Source organism: Peromyscus maniculatus, chromosome 18 (genome assembly GCF_049852395.1).
Source record: "Peromyscus maniculatus bairdii isolate BWxNUB_F1_BW_parent chromosome 18, HU_Pman_BW_mat_3.1, whole genome shotgun sequence".
Lineage (NCBI taxonomy): Eukaryota > Metazoa > Chordata > Mammalia > Rodentia > Cricetidae > Peromyscus > Peromyscus maniculatus.
Window position 1 is genome coordinate 5,116,370 of NC_134869.1, and position 20,775 is coordinate 5,137,144.

Genomic DNA, 20,775 nt, shown 5'->3' on the forward strand with positions numbered 1-20,775 from the left:
CTGTGATCTGCTCCCATGAAGGCATATCACAGGCAGTTAATATAACAGCAGAGGATGGTCCTCCATTGATCTAGTGGCTGCCTTGTTGGGCACATGAGGGTTGTGCAGATCTTCATGGGGCCTCTTATGCAGTGTGGGCATAGTGTCCCCTCCTGTATGTCATTCATGGCATGCACTATGAGGCTGTTCCTTTGGTCCTTGCTATGGAAACACTTCTCAAAATGTCATTTGTCTTCTACCTTGAAAACCTTTGGAACAATGAACCATGCCTTAGTGATCCCTTTCAAGAAAGCTCCTTGTCATGTCCACTCACTGATGTGCTATCTCAGTTATAAAAGAAAAACTGTGCAGAATTTCTTCCTGTTATTTCTAAATGAAGTGTAAGCATTGTGCTATCCTCAACCCAAACAGGATTTGGGGAAGATGGCCTCAATTAAAGCAGCTATCTAATCACAGACCTTGAAGTACTTTTCCTGTGTGCAGCATCAGAATCTAGAAGAAGAAAAGTTATACAGTTGCCCAGCAGGGATGACTTTTTGCTGTCTCAGCCTAGAGGCCTGTGGTAACAGTTGCAGTAGGAACACCCCATCTGGAAGTCTTCCAGTCGAAATCATTGTATTTTAGGCACCCAAAATTTTCTGCTTTTCACCAAGTTCTGGTTAACCAGTAAGTGTTCTTGGGCTTACTTGATGGTAGTGATTTACTAATCTGTAAGTGTAGTGGAAGAGGAAGGAAAAACTGAAAACTCACATGTGCTTGTTGTCAAATGGTATCTAGGGATTTAACACATGACAAAGATTGTAGATATCCATTTAAGAAAGATCCTGAAACATCTACACATTGTTAACAACATCGTAGACAACATCAGTGCTCTAGAAGCATGGAAGTTCCATGCACAGAATGCAGCATGATCAAGCATGCCCCACCCAAAGTAATACTGCCACTAGCCCATCATAAAGGATCAGGGCACCATCATTGTTGTGCCAAAATACACACATGCTTGTTCCTACACAATACCCACATACATGTGCCCACATTCATATATTTAAAAACACGTATTTTTCTACATCTTTGCATGCACACACACATACACTCATAGCAATCTAATTTGAAATTAAATTTGATGTACAATAAATTGGCATATCAAGAAATTAAATAGAAACAAATAACCTTTGAGTATTGGTAGGCATGTATATGGTAAGCATCTTTTTTTTTTTTTTTTGGTTTTTTGAGACAGGGTTTCTCTGTGTAGCTTTGCGCCTTTCCTGGAGCTCACTTGGTAGCCCAGGCTGGCCTCTAACTCACAGAGATCCGCCTGGCTCTGCCTACCGAGTGCTGGGATTAAAGGCATGCGCCACCACTGCCCGGCTATGGTAAGCATCTTATATGCAGAACTATGGGTATAGTTATGTGCATGTTTTTGTAAGTATCTATATGGTATAGATAATATGGACAACCATATCTAACTGCATATTCATGTGTATATAAATATAAAGATATACTGAAATCCCAACTCCCAGACAGCAGCCAAGGAGGCAGCAGAACTTTCTGAGTGGCCAGCTTGCTGTGTTAGCTGTTTTCTGCCTTCAACTCTGAGTGGCTGTTATGTTTTTTTTGAAAGGCATAACTTTTTAATTCACAACAGCGAAACTGCATTTGCCTTATAAGAAAATATGCAAAATGTAACTTTCAAAAAACAGAAATATGAGAAATATTCTTTGCTATCAGTATCTAGAAATGAATATCACCACAAGCTTCACAGACTCCTGCCAAAAAACTGTCCCAAGTGACACCCAGCAGCCCCAAAACACTCCTTAGTTTAGTGTGGGGTACCATCCCAGGCGCAGGTCAGAATGACCCATGGAGCACATGGAGATGGAGAATGGGCATCAATCCTTCTGTGGAGATCATCTCAAGAGGAATTACTGACCCTGCAGGCAGCTAGAGACCTGAACAAGGCTACCAAAGAAAGGGAGTCTTCCAAACACTCCTCTGATCTCATATCAGGTTTCTGTCCCCAAATGCTACAATGTGTAGGGACAGAGGTGCACATGGCCCCAGAACTGATGGGCCCTTACTCTAGATTTCATTATGGTCCTTGTCCTTGGAGTGGGCTACAGCCTACATGTTCACCAGAGTTAAGCAATAGAAGACACAAGTTGCATTTTACTAAAGAGTACACACTTAGAAAAACACTCTCTTGGATCCAGAGAGATCAGAAGTCATTATGTTTTGGGTACATCAGTTTTCTTTTCTAGGCAAATGTCTAAGCCAAAATAATACATTTACATACCTCACAATATTAAGGGCTTTAAGAGGCAGTGGACAAAAACAGAACTGGGTCATTCCTGCAAGCTTTGAGTGTCCTGGGATGATATTAGAGAAGATGGCTTGCTTAGTATGATGACCATGTGCTGTCCCTGCATCTCACTTCCAGCATCAGCAAGGTTCTAGAGTGATCAGGCAGATGACCTGGGCATCTCCATTCACATGAGTGTTTGTGAACTGTGCCAATTTTCTCTTGGCTTCTGAGGTCAGACTTGAGGGTTGTGAAACTAAGCTGTATCCTGTGCCACTCTAAATGAGCTTGAGGAGGCTGTCCCCTGGTTACCTGGAAGATGTAAAAGGAAGGAAAAAAGCTATCTGACCAATGAGACCCTAGAGAACTAGAAGCATTTGGCTGGTTAAGCTTTTAGGCTTTTGAGCAGCAGTTCAGCAGAGATCCATTTGGATGAGGACTCAGAAGCTTCCAGTCTCAGGAAACAGGATCAGCTGAGGAATTGGCAAGATGAGGTAGCTGTGGCTTGTTCTGTCTCTCTGACCTTCCAGCATTCACCCCAATACCTGGCTCCCAGGTTTGATTTTATTAATAAGACCTTCTAACAATTCTGCTGCACCAGGCCTCCTCCTTAGTTGCTGGAATTTGCAGGCAATCCATTATACCTTGCTTTCTAGATCTTTTCACATCTCAGATTGATTTGCAAAGTCATATCTCTCACATTTTCTCTCTATCTCGCTTCTCTCCTCTGTTTCTTTACCCCAGCACTGCTCTGCGTGTTCATAAAAATTTTCATACCAGTTTTGGCACATGCTTTGCTCTTAAATTTCAATAGGTCCTCGACTTGGTCTGTACAAGACCTATTTAGAAATAACGTTAATAATCACATTTACAGCCCTTGGTTCCATGCTTTGGTGGAGAAAGTCCAGAGATTTGGAGAACGTGCATTCCAGGCTGACAGTGGGGTGGCTCCTCTTTACAGGGACTGTCAAAAGAAGAGAGGTGAGGTTAGGCTATAACAAAGCTCTTTGATTCAACAACCCTGAATCTCTCCCCTTGCCGGTCCTTCTCATGATCTCCTATGTGTATTAGACCCAAAGATAGCTGTACCAACCATTCCCAAGCATGTAGAGTGTAGCAGGTGGCTCCAGACCAAGGAATTTAACTTTTGTTTGCTGGTTGAAACACCATAATAATGATGTACATCATGTTCTATCCCATGATTATTGAATGCCTGGTGTGTGTGTGTGTGTGTGTGTGTGTGTGTGTGTGTGTGTGTGTGTGTGTGAGAGAGAGAGTGTGAGTGCATATGCATGTGCATGTGTGTTTCCCACTCAAGGTGCCTCTACATAGCCTAGACTGAGCATTGCCTTGCCACTGACCTTTCCTTTGTCTATTGATTCAAGATTTGGACCATCATATACTTCCTAGGACTGTTTGTTCTAAAGATCTGAGGGCTTAACTGGGCGCATGTGTCTACAGCCAGACCTGTAAAGAGCTAATTGCCAGGAGTCATCCCCGGTGGTGGATGGGTCCAACAGAGGATGTAAGGCATCAGAGGGGAAGGAAGTGAGCCAGGCCATGGTGGTCGAGAGAATCTTGCAGCCTGACTGACTAGCAGCCAGAGTGTTTCTTTATTTATACAGAATTTAGTTATCAGGAACTAGAACATATCATTTTTTGTTTTGAACTCATTTTTTCACTTCCTTTTGCTCATCTTTTAGTCATCATTAATAAACTATGACAGAATAGAGTTATTATTTCAAATCATTTTCCCTCAAGTTTTGACATCATTAATAAACAGAGTTATCATTCTTACTCATTAACCCCATAGCCCAATTTTTTGAGAATCTAGAGGCATTTGACAGCCTGTTCTCAGGCTGGTTGCTTTGGTTGCTTCAAGGACACTAGACCAAAACAAAACAAAATGCCACTCTGGGCATTTTGCTATGTCTCAAGCAGTGCATTATTAACTCTCACTGGTCAGAGTGCCCAGGAAAAATCCTCAGGCTATAAAGCTGCTGCAGTTATTATTCAAATTCTGGCATAATACAATCAATGTTCACATTTATAACTTTATAGAATTTGTCTATATGTCTAATCCTGGCATTCTGTTGTTCCTTGGTCGTATGACATTATAGTGGCTCTACATGAGCTAACGTCTAAGAGAGGGATGTCCTCATACTTTTATCATCTTTCCACTCTGTACTTTGCTCATCAGTATGTCTCTGTGTAGGGCAGAGTTGTATGCCACATAATTGATGAGTGTACAGTGGAAAGAGCCTTGTAATATGAACTGTGGCCAAATCCTTTTGACTTTTTGAATTTACTTTGTTTTGAATATCTTGTTCCAGTGTAAGTATAGGGACACATGTTTCAAGAGTGTCTCATAGCCTCATGAAGAAACCTCTGGCTTCTTTATATGTCACAGCCTACAAGGTGTAAGGAAGACCTTCAAGTAGATAAGGATATCTCCCTAAAAGCAGGGGCTGAAATAGTATGTTCAGGACTTTCCTGGGTGAGCTCAGAAGCAGCATTCCTGGGAGAAGGTATAAATGATTCATACGGAATTTTCCATCAACCCAATATCCTCAAATTGTACAAATATTAAAAGTGCCCAAGTATGTAACAGGTGGAGATGAAAACCAAAGGTGGCATGGCAGCCATGATATGGCTCAGTTTTGCCGGATCTTTGTCACACAGCTGACTTTATAACTTCTGCCATTCCATTCAGATATGACTTAGCCAGCTAATCACATCTTCACTCACAGCCTCATAGCTTGAGTGAGCTGTTTACTCTCAAGGGGAAATTTTTTTTTTTTCGAGACAGGGTTTCTCTGTGTAGCTTTGCGCCTTTCCTGGGACTCACTTGGTAGCCCAGGCTGGCCTTGAACTCACAGAGATCCGCCTGGCTCTGCCTCCTGAGTGCTGGGATTAAAGGCGTGAGCCACCACCGCCCGTCGGAAATTTTTATTACTATCTATGTGACTTATCTTTGTTTTGAACTCACGAATCTCTAAAAGTCTGAAGATCTTCCCCCATGATGTTTACTTCAGAGGACTCATCACTCCTACTCCCCATCATCCTGACACAATTTCTTAGCATCATATATTTCTCATCATTCTGAGTATGGATCTGAAGCAGGGGAAGAGCCATTCCTGTACAGTGTTTTGAAAGTGAGCCTTCAACTCCCCGTAGATAGTTTCTAATGAAGCAGAGAGCTAGATCTCTGACTTTGGAAGGAGAGTGTGCCAAAGAAGTTTCTGTGTGACCCCCCCCCCCGAGGGACTTCTGATATGGCACCTTGGTTTCAGATCATTTTGGAGTGAAGTAGTTATCAGGGAGATAAAGGCTGTACTGTGGACATCAGCCAACTCCTCCCTGGACATTCTCCTGTATCCTGGAGAGCCCTGGCATTCCATGTGATGTCACCAGTGTTGTGGCAACACCAACTGCCATTGGGGCATCTGTTCATTGCCTAAATGTTTCACTTGCAGCCATGCTGGCAAGACTGAGCAGGCTCCTTGGGAGACGGAAGGCAGAACATAACGAGACTAGAGAGAGGAGGAAGGAAGCTGGCCTTCATTATCAGAGCCACACATCAAGAAATAAATCGTTCTGGGGAAAGTACAGTGAGTCCTGAACAAGGGATGGGGAGCTTCCTGAAGGAGGAAAGGCTTCAGCTGGGTTTTTCACAATGGGACTCAGGATCTTGGAGCTGTTTGGAAGTAATGGACCTATTATGTTTCTCTGAGTTCCTAAAAAGCTGACCTGGAGTTGAGGATTTCTGGTGGTTAGTTTGGCAGAGATCCAGGAATGGTCAAGCCTGCAGCTGCTCTGCTCAGGGCCTCTGCTTTCACTCCGAGTGGGAAGAAGCATAGGAGGGAGAATGAGGCTTCAGTTACAGCACTGAACTTCACCCTCAGTGGACATTGTTTGGTTGTGTGATGCTAATAACAGGCAGAGTAAAGTCCCTTGGCCAGAGTTGGAGGTTCTCATTTTACCTCATAGCCACTTGCAGGGCAGGAGCCACCAAGCATTGTTGCATTTCAGTGACCCCTAAGGATCCTGAGTTCCTGCCCGCTCACTAGCCAGTCAACTTTTCTCTAACTTGGGTGCAGGAATGGGCCATCACTCTTCCTGCAGGTGTTTGTTCTTGGTGTCTGAGGGCTCACCTGAAGATGCCCAGTCCTTAGGTATCTCCAGTCTGTCCTGTCACTAGGTGATCACACCTTTTCTAACATCATGATGGATGGACTGTACTCTGCTGAAGTTTTGGAGAAATTTTCATCATTACCTATGTGACTTATTTTTGGTCTGACAGGACACTCATAATCTCCCACCACTCACCCACAGTGTAACATCCCTGATCATCTTTCCTGATATCTTCATTCACTTCATGGAACTTATCTTCCTCCCTCATCATCCTGAGCTGATTTCTTAGTATCCTTTACTTCTCATCTTATTGATTAGAGATCTTAAGGAAGGGACGAGCCCATTCCTGGAGAGTGTTTGGAAAGTGAGTCTTCACCTCCACTGGTTGACCTAGTGAAAAGTTTCTAATGAATCAGAGATCTCTTGATGCTGAAGGTGCTGAAGGCCTTCCCCTGTGTCTCAAGGAAGGCTACTGGAAAGGGAAGCTTGGCTTTTAGTGAATTGAGGAAGAGATAGTTATCAAATAAGTGATGACAGTTGGCAGTGACTCTAACAGTCCCTCCTCAAACATTCTATTGTCTCCTGGAGAGCACTTGACAAGATCTGTGAATTCACCATGGTTGTGGTAACACCATCCGTCCTTGGGGCATACATTAAGTGCTTATAGGGCTCACCAGAAGACATGTTGGCAAGACTGAACACAGTGGTTGGCAGGGAGATCTGGCTTTCTAAGGAGGAAGTGAGGCTTGAGGTGGACCTTCCAAAAATAGGGTTTAGTAGCTGGGGTCTTAAAAAGAGATAGGTCTATGCTGTTTCTCTAGATTCCTGAAAGGGTAGACTCAGAGTCAAGGATTCTTGATGGTTAGTTGGCAGAGAGCCAGGAGTTGTCAAGGCTGCAGCTGCTGTTCTGGGAGTTCCTTAATTTCATTTTGAGTGGCAAAGAAGGCCAGCAGGAGTCACAGACTAAGGAGGTGTCAGGGTAGGGTGTTCCTACAGTTCATTGTCAGTGGATTCCTTTAGGTTCCATGGGTATCTGATGTGGGTACCAAGGAGGGAAACTCCCTATGCATGCACTAAGGTCTTAGACATTCAGTTACTTTTAGTCCTGGACACAGGTGAAAAGGGATTGGTGGTGCTAAGCACTAGGGACTTCAGGACTTTCCTGTCTCACGTCAGATATGAGCTGATATTTTCAGAGCTGCATGGCTGGGTAACATATGCCTTCCAGGGACAGTGGAGCTGCAGTAGGGGCTGGTGCACATATCTAGCCAAAGTGACTGGGGACAGAGACATGGCTTATGAGCCCCAACTTGAGGACAGCTGTCCTGCTCTTTGGGTCTTCACTGGGTTCCATGCATTCCCTCTTTCTCAGGCCTCTTCTTGGGACTCAACATGATCTCTCCTGGACCTGTGCCATACAGCCATACAAATTCACTTATGTTCATCTTTATACAGAGACTACTGGAAAGGCATCGACTCCAACCTCCCTCACTGAGCAAGAACAGCAGATGAACAAGGTGGATAAACTGACCCGTCAGCTACAGATGATGACCAATGAAAGGAATGAACTCTCTATAATCCTGGCCAATTTCACCAACAATGATTTGAACAACAGGTAGTCATTATGTCCAGTTCTATGGTGACTATCTTGATCTTACTGAGTCCACTCCAGCAATCCTCAGGTCATTGGAGGCTGTGCCTTCAGGGTATCCTCATGCCCAGGCTAATTTTTCTGAGTGCATCTGAGAGGCAGAACAGAAGCCTAGTTGGGAGTGAGATGGGGATACAGGCTGCCCTACTTTCTCCAAATGAAAAGCAGAGCTTGTGGCCTGAATCACAGTCTGGGGATAAGGGCAGTAGTGTGTGAGCTCTTACATGCATTTCAAGAGTCTTTGACAGGTGTTGGCTTATGGGAGATGCTATGTGCTGTGAGTTTATGGTGACTCTTTGTTCTGACCAGCAGGTGCTTGGGTGCTGGTGGCTGTTGGAAGCAGCAGGAGGGGCCAGGTGCCATCTCAGTGTGTGCTTGAAGGCTGAACTTCTTCACTGCTCCTCTCTGGTCTTGATCCTTATACTCTGAGACAATGCTACCTCCCTACATTTATTTGGCACCGTGTGTGTGTGTGTGTGTGTGTGTGTGTGTGTGTGTGTGTGTGTGTGTTCATGTGTACCCAATCCTGGCAGTTGGAGGTCTCTGGCAGGACATGTGGTTCTTCCTGTGTCAGGAAGTTTCCAGGCAATGTCAATAACTCACTGTGAGCAACAGTGTTCTTGGCCTGTGTGCTCATGTTGGCAGCCCATTGGAATCCACTGGAGACTTATAAATTTATCCTTAAGTTGGGTCTACTCCCTGAAAATATTGATTATGTGATCTGGGCATCCATATAGCAATAGGAACCTGGGATCAAAAATCCCCATTCTGAAGACACAAACAACATTATCATACATTTCTGGTGGGCCCAGACTTGTGACACAGACCCCTGAGGACTTCTTGGAGAGCTAATCATTTCCTCCAGACCCAGTGATGGCACTCATGCAGCCCTGGCTCACTCTCTTAGCACCACCTGACTGCTGGTCTAAGGCCAGGACAGCGAGTTTAATAAGCACCACATTGTCTTAATTTATAGGTTCTATAATGTGACATTAACTGTGCTGGGGTAGTTGAGGGCACCACCTGAATTCATATGGTCATTGGGTCCTGTGTTCATGGGGTTCTTTGTTCCTGGGCCATGCCCTACCACAGGCTCAATTTCGAGCTGGAGATGCTGAATATGGAACATAAAAAAGTGATGGTGGACCTGGAGAAATTCCCTAATGAGATAAGTGAGGCCTTGAACAAGTGCAAGGAGTTGACAGAGGAAACTGTCTCCCGCAGGTGAGTAACTGACTTCACTGCAACCCAATTACTTGGGAGTGACTGCTTTTTACCATGTTTTGTCTTTGAACCAAAGTGAGGCCTTTTGTTCTCGCCTGTGAGCCCCATAGCAAGCAGTCTGCCTGGTGCTCTTGACTTGGGCCTCTTGGACCAGTTTTGCTAAGAGTGAAGTGTCTGTGAGCCACTCCCATCATTGTCCTGCCAGCCTCAGAGGCCTCTAGATAGAAAAACTATTAGCACCATGATGGGGTACCAGGCATTTGTGTGTCTCTGGGGCTCTGGCAGGGCTTACAGAGCTGGTTCCCATGGGACCCACAGGTGGAATCTATTCCCATTGGATCTTCTGTTCTCCATCAAGAATGTTTACCCTCTACCTGCTGTTGTTTTCCCAATACCATGAACAGTTAAGCACATGTTGGGGGAGGCAAACCATGCTCTCAGAAGTACATGGATCCCTTTCAGTTTCAGGGTTTTCAGAAACAGTCTGAGTCTCTCTGGAATTTGGCTCTTCTCTGGCTTTGCCAGCTACTAGGTTATGCTGGCATGGCTACAGAGGACTCTAGTCTGGGCATGGGACCTTGCATGGATGATGTGGGAGTGGCATATGGAGGCTGGATGGGGCTCACCTTGTTCTTTGTGGTGGTTCAGCATCCTTCACAGCCAGCTCCTGAGTGAGTGGACTCATCTGAAGGAAAAAGTGAGCATCTTGAGAGAGGAGAACCGAAAGCTGAGGGGGGAGCAGATTTCACTACAAGAGTCCTGTGAGGAGATGAGGAGGCTCTGTGGGGAGGCCCATGAGAAGATCTATGACCTCTGGGCCAAGGAAAAGCAGGTAGGCTGAGGTATTGTGTGCAGGCTGCCCACCATTTTTAATCATACAGATGTGCATTCACACGCAAACACACACACACACACACACACACACACACACACACACACACACACACATTCATGGGACCATCTACCCACTTATCCATCAGATCACCAACATCTCATCCAATTGTTGGTTTCTGTGATCGTTCCTAAGTCTTTCTGGAGAGTTAGCCTCTTGTGAGATCACAGGTTGGAAACAGCTTTGAAGGAGCAGTGCCCTGTGAAAATGCCAAAGGAGTGGTTCTCATTGTCACCCTTTTTGTCTTCTCTCATCTGTTACATCTCAACATCAGTTCCCCCTCCACCCCTCCTCCCACTCCTTCACCCCCAGATCCCTCCTAACCCAGGTCCACTCCTCCTTAATTTCCCTTCAAAAAGTTGCAGGCCTCCCATGATTTTATTTAATTATTAAAATAACATTGAACCCCAGGCTTTGCAAATGCTTGTTACATATTCTAACAATGAGCTATATCCCCCGTCTTTTAAAATCTTGATTAATGGTCACACCAAGTTGCACAGATTAACTTTGAACTCACAGTAGAGTTCAGACTCGCCTTTAATATTCAGTTCTTCTGTCTCAGCCTCTGAGTAGCTAGGATGACGGGTGTGCATCACAAACTCAAACCTAGTCTAAATACTTCAATTAAAATTAATAGTTAAACCAAATGTCAAAGGTCAATGGATTACAAATACGTGTTTTTAAGACATAGGTGCTAAATTATTAGTAATCTCAAAAACATCAGTGAAAATATAATTTAGATGTGTCATCATTAGTAGACAGGTAGCTTTAAAAAAATAACATAATGGTTGCTTTTCAGGAATATTTCTTGGGAGTCACATAAATGCCAGGAAGTAAGCTATACTTGGAACAAACAGATAAGATGTCTGTCCTGAAGGAACTGAGGAAGTTATTACCTTTTATCCATCTCGTACATTCCAGCTGCTTTTTGCTCTGAGCAACCAATCCTCCGGCTCTTCTTGTGTCTGAGACCTCTAATAGAAGAGGATTTTCCTGCAGGAGGCAGCATCCAAACCCTCCTGTTGATTTGTCCATGAAATTCAGTCTCCACAGGAATGGCAATCTTACCTCCTGCCCATTATTCACAGCCTGCAACTCACTGCTACATATGAAAATGATTATATGCCATCAAATCATAGGAATTTCGGCTCCTTGTTAATATTTTAGTGGAAGGAAATTTTAAGCTTTCCCTTGGGTAGATACTACATAGTTAATAACTATTTTAGAGTGTTATAACTATTAAACAATTTATTTTTATTTTTATTGAGTGAATATTCTCTTTTTTACTGAAAATTGATCATTCTCTCATACAATAGTTCCCAACAGTAGTTTCCCCTCCCTCCACTCCTCCCAGTGCCCACAAACCTCCCCTCCTCTTCAGATCTGCTCCCCCTTGGCTTCTTTCCAGAAAAGAACAGGCCTCCAAGAGACAACAGCCAAACATGACAAAACAAGATAAGACCAAACAAAAATAAGACAAGACAAAAGCCATCATATAGACTGGACAAAGCAATCCAATAGGAGGAAAGATGTCCAGAGAGGAGGCAGAAGAGTCAGAGACAAACCCACTCCTACTTTTAGGAGTATCCTAGTTATTTTGTTTTTCCACATGAAGTTGAGAATTGTCTTTTCAAGGTCTTTAAAGAATAGTTGGAATTTTGATGGGGATTGTGTTCAATCTGAAATTTCTTTTGCTAGAATGGCCATTTTTACTATATTGATCCTTCTGATCCACGAGCATCAGAGAGCTTTCCACTTTTTGATATCTTCATTTTCTTTCTTCAAAGACCTAGAGTTTTTAAACATACGAGTCTTTTACTTACTTGGTTAGAGTGACCACAAAACATGTTATAGTATTTTTGGCTGTTGTAAAGAGTGTTGTTTCACTGATTTTTTTTCAGTATGTTTATTATTTGTATGTATTTGTGCTAATGAATTTTTAAAGATAATCTTGTATCCAGCCACTTTGCTGAAAATGTTTTTCAACTGTAGGAGTTCCCTGGTAGATTTTTTAGGGCACTTATATATACTATCATATCATCTGTAAATAATGATATTTGTATTCATCCTTTCCAATTTGTATCCTCATGATCTCCTTCATTTGTGTTATTGCTCTAGCTATATCTTCAAGTTCTCTATTGAATAGATATGGATAAAGTGGACAGCCTTGCCTTGTTCCTCATTTTAGTAAAATTGCTTTGAATTTCTCTCCATTTAATTTGAAGTAGGTTATATGCTTGCTGTAAATTATCTTTGTTATATTCGGGTATATCCCTTGTGTCTATAATATCTCTGTGGTATACCCTAATAAAACTTTCCAGGAAATCAGAGAACAAGACAGCCACTGGATTAGACATAGAGGCCAGACTATGGTGGCACACACTCCTTACTTTAATTCTATCACTTAGGAGGTAGAGATTTGTCTGGATCTGTGTGAGTTCAATGCCACACTGGAAACAGCTAGGCAGTGGTGGCACACACCTTTAAACCCAAGGCTTGAGATCTCATGTCTTTACTTCGGAAGGACACTCGCCTTTAATCCCAGGAAGTGAAGGCAGGAAGAAGAAAGGTATATAAGGCATGAGGACCAGGAACTAGACACTTTTAAGCAGTTCAGCTAAGACTCTTTTGAGTGAGGACTCAGAAGCTTTCAATCTGAGGAAACAGGATCAGCTCAGTAGTTGGCGAGGTGAGGTTGGCTATGGCTTGTTCTGTCTCTCTGATCATTCTGGCTCCAGGCTTTTTATTTATTATAAGACCTTTTCAGATTCATGTAACATATCTCCAGGACTTTTATCATGAAAGGGTATTGGATTTTGTCAAAGGCTTTTTTTTTGGCATTAATTAAAATGATCATTTTTTTCTTTCAGTTTATTTATATGGTGGATTACATTGACTAATTTTCATGTTGTACTGTTCTTACATCTCTGGGTTGAAGCCTACTTGGTCATGATAGATGATCTCTTTGATATGTTCTTGGATTTGGTTTGCAAGTATTTTTATTGAGTACTTTTGCATCTATGTTTGTGACGGAAAATGGTCTGTAATTCTCTATGTTGAGTCTTTCTGCGGTTTGGCGTTCAAGGTAACTGTGGCCTCATAAAATGAATTGGGTAATGTTCCTTCTATGTTTATTTTGTGAACTAATTTGAGGATATTGGCATTATCTCTTCTTTTTCTGGATGGGAGAGTTTTAATGACTGCTTCTATTTCACTAGGTGCTATAGGTCTATTTAAATTGTTTATCTGATCTTGCTTTAACTTTGGTAAGTGGTACCTATTGAGAAAATTATCCATTTCTTTTAGATTTTCCAATTTGATGAAGTACAGGATTTAAAGTATGTCCTTGTGATTCTCTGGGTTTCCTCAGTGTCTCTTGTTATGTTCCCATTTTTGTTTCTGATTTTATCAATTTGGATATCCTCTGTCCATCTTTATTTAGTTTGGATAAGGATTTATCTATCTTGTTGATTTTCTCAAAGAACCAATTCTTTGTTTTATTGATTTTCTTGTGTTGTTCTCTTTGTGTCTATTTTACTGATTTCAGCTATGAGTTTGATTATTTCTTGCAGTCTACTCTTCTTGGATGTACTTCTTTTTGTTCTATAGCTTTGAGGTGTGCTATTAAGTTGCTAGTAAGAAATCTCTCTAATTTTTTAATGTAGGCACTTTGTGCTATGAACTTTCCTCTTAGCACCACTTTCATTGTGTCCTATAAGTTTGGGTATGTTATGTATTCATTTTCATTGAATTCTAGAAAGTGTTTAATTTCTTATTCATTTCTGTTTTCCCACTTTTCATTCAGTATAGAGTTCTTCAGTTTCCATGAGCTTATACGCTTTCTGTTCTTTCTGTTGTTGATATCCAGCTTTAATCATGGTGGTCTGCTGGGATACAGGGAGTTATTTCAATTTTCTTGTGTCTGATGAGACTTGCTTTATGTTTGCATATGTGGTCAGTTTTGGAAGAAGTTCCATGAGGTGCTGTTCAGAAGGTATACTCTTTTGTGTTTGGGTAGAATGTTCTGTAGATACCTGTTAGGTTTATTTGATTTATAACTTCAGTTACTCCAACATTTCTCTATTAATTTTGTCTATATGACCTGCACACTGGTTACATGAACATTGGTGAGATTGGAGTATTTAAGTTCCCTAATATCAGTGTGTGAGGGTCAGTGTGTGCTTTAAGCTGTGGTAGTGTTTCTTTTACAAAAGTGGGTGCCCTTGTGCTTAGGGCAAGCCTTTAAGAATTAAAATGTCATCTTGGTGGTGTATACTTCCCGATCTCTTTTGATTAATTTTGAATTGAAGTCCTTTTTGTTAAATATTAAAATGGCTACACCAGCTTGCCTTTTAGGTCCATATGCTTGAAATATCTTTTTCCAATCCTATCCTCTGACATAATGTCTATACTTGATGGTGAAGTTTGTCTCTTGTATGAAGCAAAAAAAAAACTGATTCCTGTTTTTTTTTTAATCCATTCTGTTAGTGTTTGTCTTTTTATTTGGGAAATGAGACCACTGATACAGAGAGATATCACATGATTAATTCCTGTTATGTTGTTGTTGTTGGTGGTGGTGGTGGCAGTGGTGGTGGGGTGTGTGTGTGTGTGTGTTGTTTATATTCATGTTGAGTTTGTGTATATATTTGTGCACTTTAGAATGTGTGTGCACCTCTATGTGTACGTTCACCTGCTCATGGAACATCTTTAACACTGATAAAGACTAACTTTAATGAGAAAATCCTGTGCCAGCTTTGTTGGAAACCATGTAATCAAACATCACATGGAGCTGCCCATCTTTCTGCATGTCCACACAGCACCCTAGAACAAACACATAAAAACTGCTGTAATTAAAAGTCTTTCAAATGTTCTCAGAGTCACAAATATTTATAAATATTAAAAACAAAAAATTTAAAAAGTCAGAAAAGAAATCCTTTGGAGAAAACCAAAGGAATGGGGTACATTGTGGTGATTCCCTTGCAGGCTTTACAACAGGGAGGGGAAAATGATCCATGAAAAGACAATAATGAAACTTGGCTCAGCCCAATTTTATTGCGACCAGTGCTGGAACAGGACTCCAAGAGTCTGGACCAGATCATTTAACTTTAGCCATATGTAAGCACAGCTCAATTTTTGAAAAAAGTATTCAGATAACAATTAACTCAGTCCCAAGTCCACAACAATTTAAGGTAAGTTTACATTGAGATTCCTTACAAAGTATATTGGACTTCTTTCACAAGAATGGGTACAGTTGACACATAGATGGTGCCCACAATTTAGGCTGTAGGGAGCATGACTGAGGTAAACATAATACCTATGGGCATCAGGATTAGCCACCAGTAAGATAACATAGAAGTCACTTAAGCTGCTGTAATGCACAAGTGACTTCAGTCATAAGGGTAGGTTTATGGTCTAAAAGCTCAATATTCAGGGGACTAGGTCTTGGATTAGTAATAACATTGATTCTGTGAGATATGGCAGAGCCTGTCTCAACAGACAGCAAAGGGTCACCAGGTTATAAAATGACATCATTCCTAGCATTCCAGGAAGAGCAGCTGTGCTCCTCATTCCATTGAAGATGTAAGCTGTGTGTTTAAGTTTCCTGACTTCTCCAGTACTTACCTGTGTGCACAAGGCTTTTTGCTCTCTACAGTAGATGATGTTGAGGAAAGAGTGGTGAGGCATATCACGGTGCCTGAGAGGTAGGAAAGGCTGGATGAGGGTTTGTGTCCCTTCTCTGTTCTTAGTGAATGGTGACTGCCCACTGGATGGCCAGGTGCCGTCCCTCACCCTGCTTTATTCTCAGTCTCATGGCCTACTACCATTTTCTTTCCACCTTGGCCTCACCATTGCTGAGTTGACCTTGGCCTTGAAGCTTGGCCTGAATTTTATTCCCTGAGAGATTCTGAATTGTAGGGGTTTTGTGGTTTTATCTCAGCTGAGCAGAAGTTCCATAGCCATGCTGAGGTTTGAAAATAGGGCTGTCTCAGTGCATCCCACGCTCATTGCAGTCTAAGGCATTCACCCTCTGCTGTGTCTGCAGTATTCAATAACTGATTTTATTCCAAAGTTGTTAAGTCTGAGTTAAAATGGGCCTTATGGAGGGTTAGGAGAAATAAAGAGTCTCAGACATTGCTGGTGTTGTAAAATGGTGTAGCCCCATGAGAAGCTATGTATAATTTTTCAGAAAGTTGAACTGCAGTCCCCAAGTAACCCAGTGATTCTGGAATAGGAAATCAATTGTTCACAGAGAAACTAGCTGACACCAGGGTTGTAGCAGTCATCTTCAGAGCAGCCCTGAAGTCAGAACTCTTCAGATACCCATCATCTGTGAGTGTAAAAGTACAATGTGGTCCGGGCTGTCCATGGAATCTTGTTCAGTAAGAAATAACACATGCGATCATTTGTGACTTAGTCAACCTTCTCTTATACAAACAAATCCCTGACACAATCACCTTACAGGGAGGAAAGGATTATGTTGGCACCTGGTTGAGGATTTTCTAGTTTCCTGGGCTCATTGCTTTGTGTCTGAAGTGAGGCAGCCTGTGGTTTAGAGAGCTCCTTTTGGAGGAAGCTGTTTACCTTGGAGACACTGGGAAGCACTGGGTGAAGCTATTGGCTGCTTCACCACCATCCTGTTGTCCAGTGCTGGGGATCCAAGCCTTTAGTGCATGGATGGGGAACTTGATGAACAGGCACGGCTTATAGGCCAAACACCCCACAAGTCCATTTTTTTGTGCACTGGGTTTACAAGGTTTGTGCACTTCATTGACTGGTCTGTCCATCTGTCCTGCCCACTGTGTTCTTCCATCGAAGGAATGTTCAGTTTCTTCTTAAATGTCCTGGGTGATCTTTTCTTATATTAGCATTATCTGGGAAACTAAACATGTGAATGCAATGTAGTATGCTTGTATGTGTACACACTTGTACGTGTGTGTTCAAGAGTGTGTGTGTTTAGGAGTGTGTGTGTGTCTGTGTGCGTTTGAGTGTTCAACCCTGCACTAAGAACATAATCTTCTACTAAACAGAAGCAGGAAAGATTGGAGGAGAGACTGCAATACCTGCTGAAGCAGAGAGATCTGGTCACCAAGCACAAGGTCTTGGCAGAAAAGCTGCAGCATTACTTCACTGTCTCCCAGATGAGGTAGGACCCCAGGCCAGGAGGGAGTGGCACTCAGTAGTTCCCCTCTACCTGAATCTCTGTCCTATTTGGATTTCTTCCCATCTGCATGGCCTTTCAGTCACAGCCAGGGAAAGAACATCTGAGTGTATGAGCTGGTTCAGTCAACAGAAATGTCTGTCCGGGAAAAATACGTATTATCCTTAATCTTGCTAGAGATTGTGTCCCCTTCTTCGTTTCTGAGCTCTCATATGTCCTGAGTTCATTGATCTTTATGTCTCCCCACACATGTTCCTATGGCAGCCCCAAACCTAACAGGGAGAGTGTTAGATGGAAGACAGTGTGCCCTCCTGCCTCTTCATTTTCCTTCAGGATGGCACCCTTAGAGGTAAGGTGCAGATTTGCATGGAGCCCCTTCTTACTGATTACAGGCTTTCTGCAGTGTGCATCTGTTTGCTGTGAGAAAGTTTCTCTGGAAATAAGCAGGTTTAGAGTTTGACAGGTTGAAGCCAAGGAAGTTTCTGTACTGCAGGAGTAAACAGAGCCTGCACACTGCAGTGTTGTGTAGACACCACTAGTTAGGTTCCAAGGTCTCTGAGTTGCCTGGCATCTGTTCAAGGCCATGCATAGCTCTCCTGAACTGTGACTCTGACATTGCTATGCTGCCTTTTTTTTTTCCTCAAAATAATGTATCTGGACTATTGGAGAAATTTGTTGGTGTTGTGTGTGTGTGTGTGTGTGTGTGTGTGTGTGTGTGTGTGTTTTTTGTTCACCAATGTGTATTTCTCAGTTCAATCTCTAGCAATTTTTAAAGGCTGAGAAAAAATCCAGGGCCAGCTGCTCTCTGGCCCTTCTCTCTTGAGGAAGAAAGGAATAAGCTCAGCTGAAAGGTAATGCTGATTGTCCAGCTGAATGGAGCCAGTGGGGACTCAAATGCTGGCATGGCAGGTCTCCACCAGGCCTGTGTTTCAGCTGCCTTCCTCTCCCAGGTCTAAAAATCATGATCTAGAACAGGCCACAGTCCAGGGTCAGAGCCTGCTGCAGACAAACCTACTTCAGCAGGGACACTAAGTGTGCCAGGCAAAAGAGCCACCATTGACTCCTATCCCCTGCAACCATGGCATTCATGGGGTGGTCTTTCTTCCTTCACATTGGTGTCCTGTGAGTGAATGGGCCCTGGTTTTGTCTAGGCCATAGCAGAGTTAGGATGCTTATGGGAATAATTGCCATTCTTTCTCTGACAGCACCATTTAAGAGAACTCCACTCTAGCAACAACACCTCCTCAACAAAAGACATCTTGTAGCTGTGAACTAACCAGTGAGGAAAATCCCAACCTACCAGCAGGGGATCCATGGGTCTGTTGGTGCCTTATTCCAGGAGAAGATAAATCATCAGAAAGAAGCTTGAGCTACAGAGGACCTGCCAAGATTATTCAGAACCCAGACATCTATTAACAAGTGGTCCTCAAATGGGGCACAGCAGCATGGGGAGGGTATGTTGGTGAGCCAGTTACTCTGTCCGTGTACTCTCCATGTCTTTAGTAAGCTGTCTGTGTCCTCCACATGTGGTGAGAAATCTGACAAGAAAGCCGGCATGGCTGGCCTGCTGTTATCTATACATACCACATGGAGAAGAATAGGATTCCCTCCCCAGGGCAATGCTGAAGCCAACTCCATGTCACGTGAAAGTGTTGCTGAAGATGATGCACTGCAGAGACTACAGCACTCCCTCACACCTATGTGAGTCAGTTATCGGGTCTTCCATAAAGAAAAGGACTAGGGATTCTTCAGCTTCACAGCCTGGACTGGCATGACTGGTCCTGAGAACGCACTTATAGAGGAGGAGGTCTGAGTCATCTTTGTGCTTTGGAAAGCCAAATGTGCTCCATTGATTCGTTGGGTCTAGAGTAGAAGAAGATTTGTAGCTTAAGTTTTTTGGAGAGGTCTTTTCTTTGCTGGGGTTTTGTTTGCTTGGTGTTTTTTTGTTTAGTTTAGTTAGAAATTTTGTTATTTTTTCTTAATTCTTTTATTCTTGTCAGTGTTTCAATAGTTGGCTAAATATATACACTGCATTTACTGACTGCCTTTTAAAAGTCCCCACTGAAGACTTTTTATGAATAAAAAAGCAATTTTCAACTCTTCACTTTTCCAACTCTTCTTTACTCAGGCATGGTGTTGCACTCCTGTAACTTCAGAACTCAGAGGCAGAGATGAATCTCTGCAAGTTCCAGGAGCCTTGGCTACAAAGTGAATTCCCATCTAACCAGGGCCACATAGGGGGTTGACACCTTGAATGTGGATGGCATGGTCACCTCCAGTCTTCATGACCTAGCCGTTATGTTAACAGCCAGATTTAGAGAATGTAACAATGATGAGCTTCTGGAAAGAAAGGAATCTCCCTTCTGCACTACATTAGTCCTTTCCCCATGCCCTTTCACAACTGCCCATTGTGGTTCTGGGATAGCAAAACAGTGAAAATGGCCTTGAAATGCATGAACAAAGTTTACCACTACCCACAGCAGAGGGGAGCTGCTGAGCTGCAAGTGTGAATACTGGAGATGCCTTCTGACCTCTCACTCCTTAAGCATGACTGTTACATTGGGGAGATGTAGAGTAATGACCTGCTCTGGCGCTGTCATCTGCTTCCATTAGGAATACTGTGAGCAAAGCCTGAAGGATTCATTCAAATCTCTGAAATGGTGTTTCCCGTTGGTTTATGACACAAAACATTTGATAAAATTCCATAAGGCTGTCTCAGATAGGTTACTCAGAATACCAATTCCATCTGCTAAATTTAAGAAGTATGAGTTTGGGGCTTGGGGAGATGGTTCAGTAGTTAAGAGCACTTGGGTTTGTTTCCCAGCACACATAAGGGGGCTGATATCCATCTGAAATTCTAATTCTAGAGGACCCAATGACTTCTTCTGACCTATGTACCAAGCATGCCTCTGGTACTCAGATATACATGCAAGCAAAACATTCACACACAAGTATAAAAGTAAAATAGGTGAGTATTACCAACTAACTTAATGCTACTTGGCAGGTGAAAAGCTTCATCTACTTCTTTTAAATATTATCTCCAGATTTTTCTCAGGCTATATCAGAATTCAGTATCCTACTTTGGCATCAGATACCAAGTTTTTAAAATTTTTTTTTCTAATAAAACTAAATTTATTCAATACCCTAGAGTAATGGTTTTGATAATAACTATCCAAGAGTATAAAAAGTATAAGACATATTTGTAGATTTATAGCATATTAATACAAAGTGCATGCCTAAATACAATTTGTTTACAGGCAGAGGGTTGAATGGGAGGAGACTGCAATTGAGGTCTAATAATAAATATGTAGATGCAGAAATAGAGATGATCAGCCATTGGGCACTCTGTGCATATGTTGGCTTGTACTAGGTAGGCTTTTCACAAAAGGAAGAAGCACACAAGGTAAAACTATAAA

General features: G+C 42.5%; 1 protein-coding gene across 7 annotated transcripts in view; it reads left to right on the top strand.

Moving 5' to 3' along the window:
- LOC143269227 (disks large homolog 5-like) overlaps positions 1-19,463 on the top strand; it is a 181,257-nt gene extending 161,794 nt beyond the window's left edge. For 3 of the 7 annotated variants that reach the window (XM_076554289.1, XM_076554281.1, XM_076554279.1), the window contains exons 2-6: positions 7,889-8,048; positions 9,177-9,308; positions 9,957-10,140; positions 17,229-17,344; positions 18,565-19,463. In XM_076554289.1, the coding sequence (XP_076410404.1) occupies positions 7,942-8,048; positions 9,177-9,308; positions 9,957-10,140; positions 17,229-17,344; positions 18,565-18,574 (549 nt within the window). In that variant the 5' untranslated portion in view covers positions 7,889-7,941 and the 3' untranslated portion in view covers positions 18,575-19,463. Of the gene's footprint in view, positions 1-5,711; positions 5,911-7,008; positions 7,059-7,888; positions 8,049-9,176; positions 9,309-9,956; positions 10,141-10,999; positions 11,148-17,228; positions 17,345-18,564 lie in introns of those variants that run through there. The other 4 variants (XM_076554278.1, XM_076554288.1, XM_076554283.1 and 1 more) reach the window with 4 other exon arrangements.
- Positions 19,464-20,775: the final 1,312 nt, after the last annotated feature.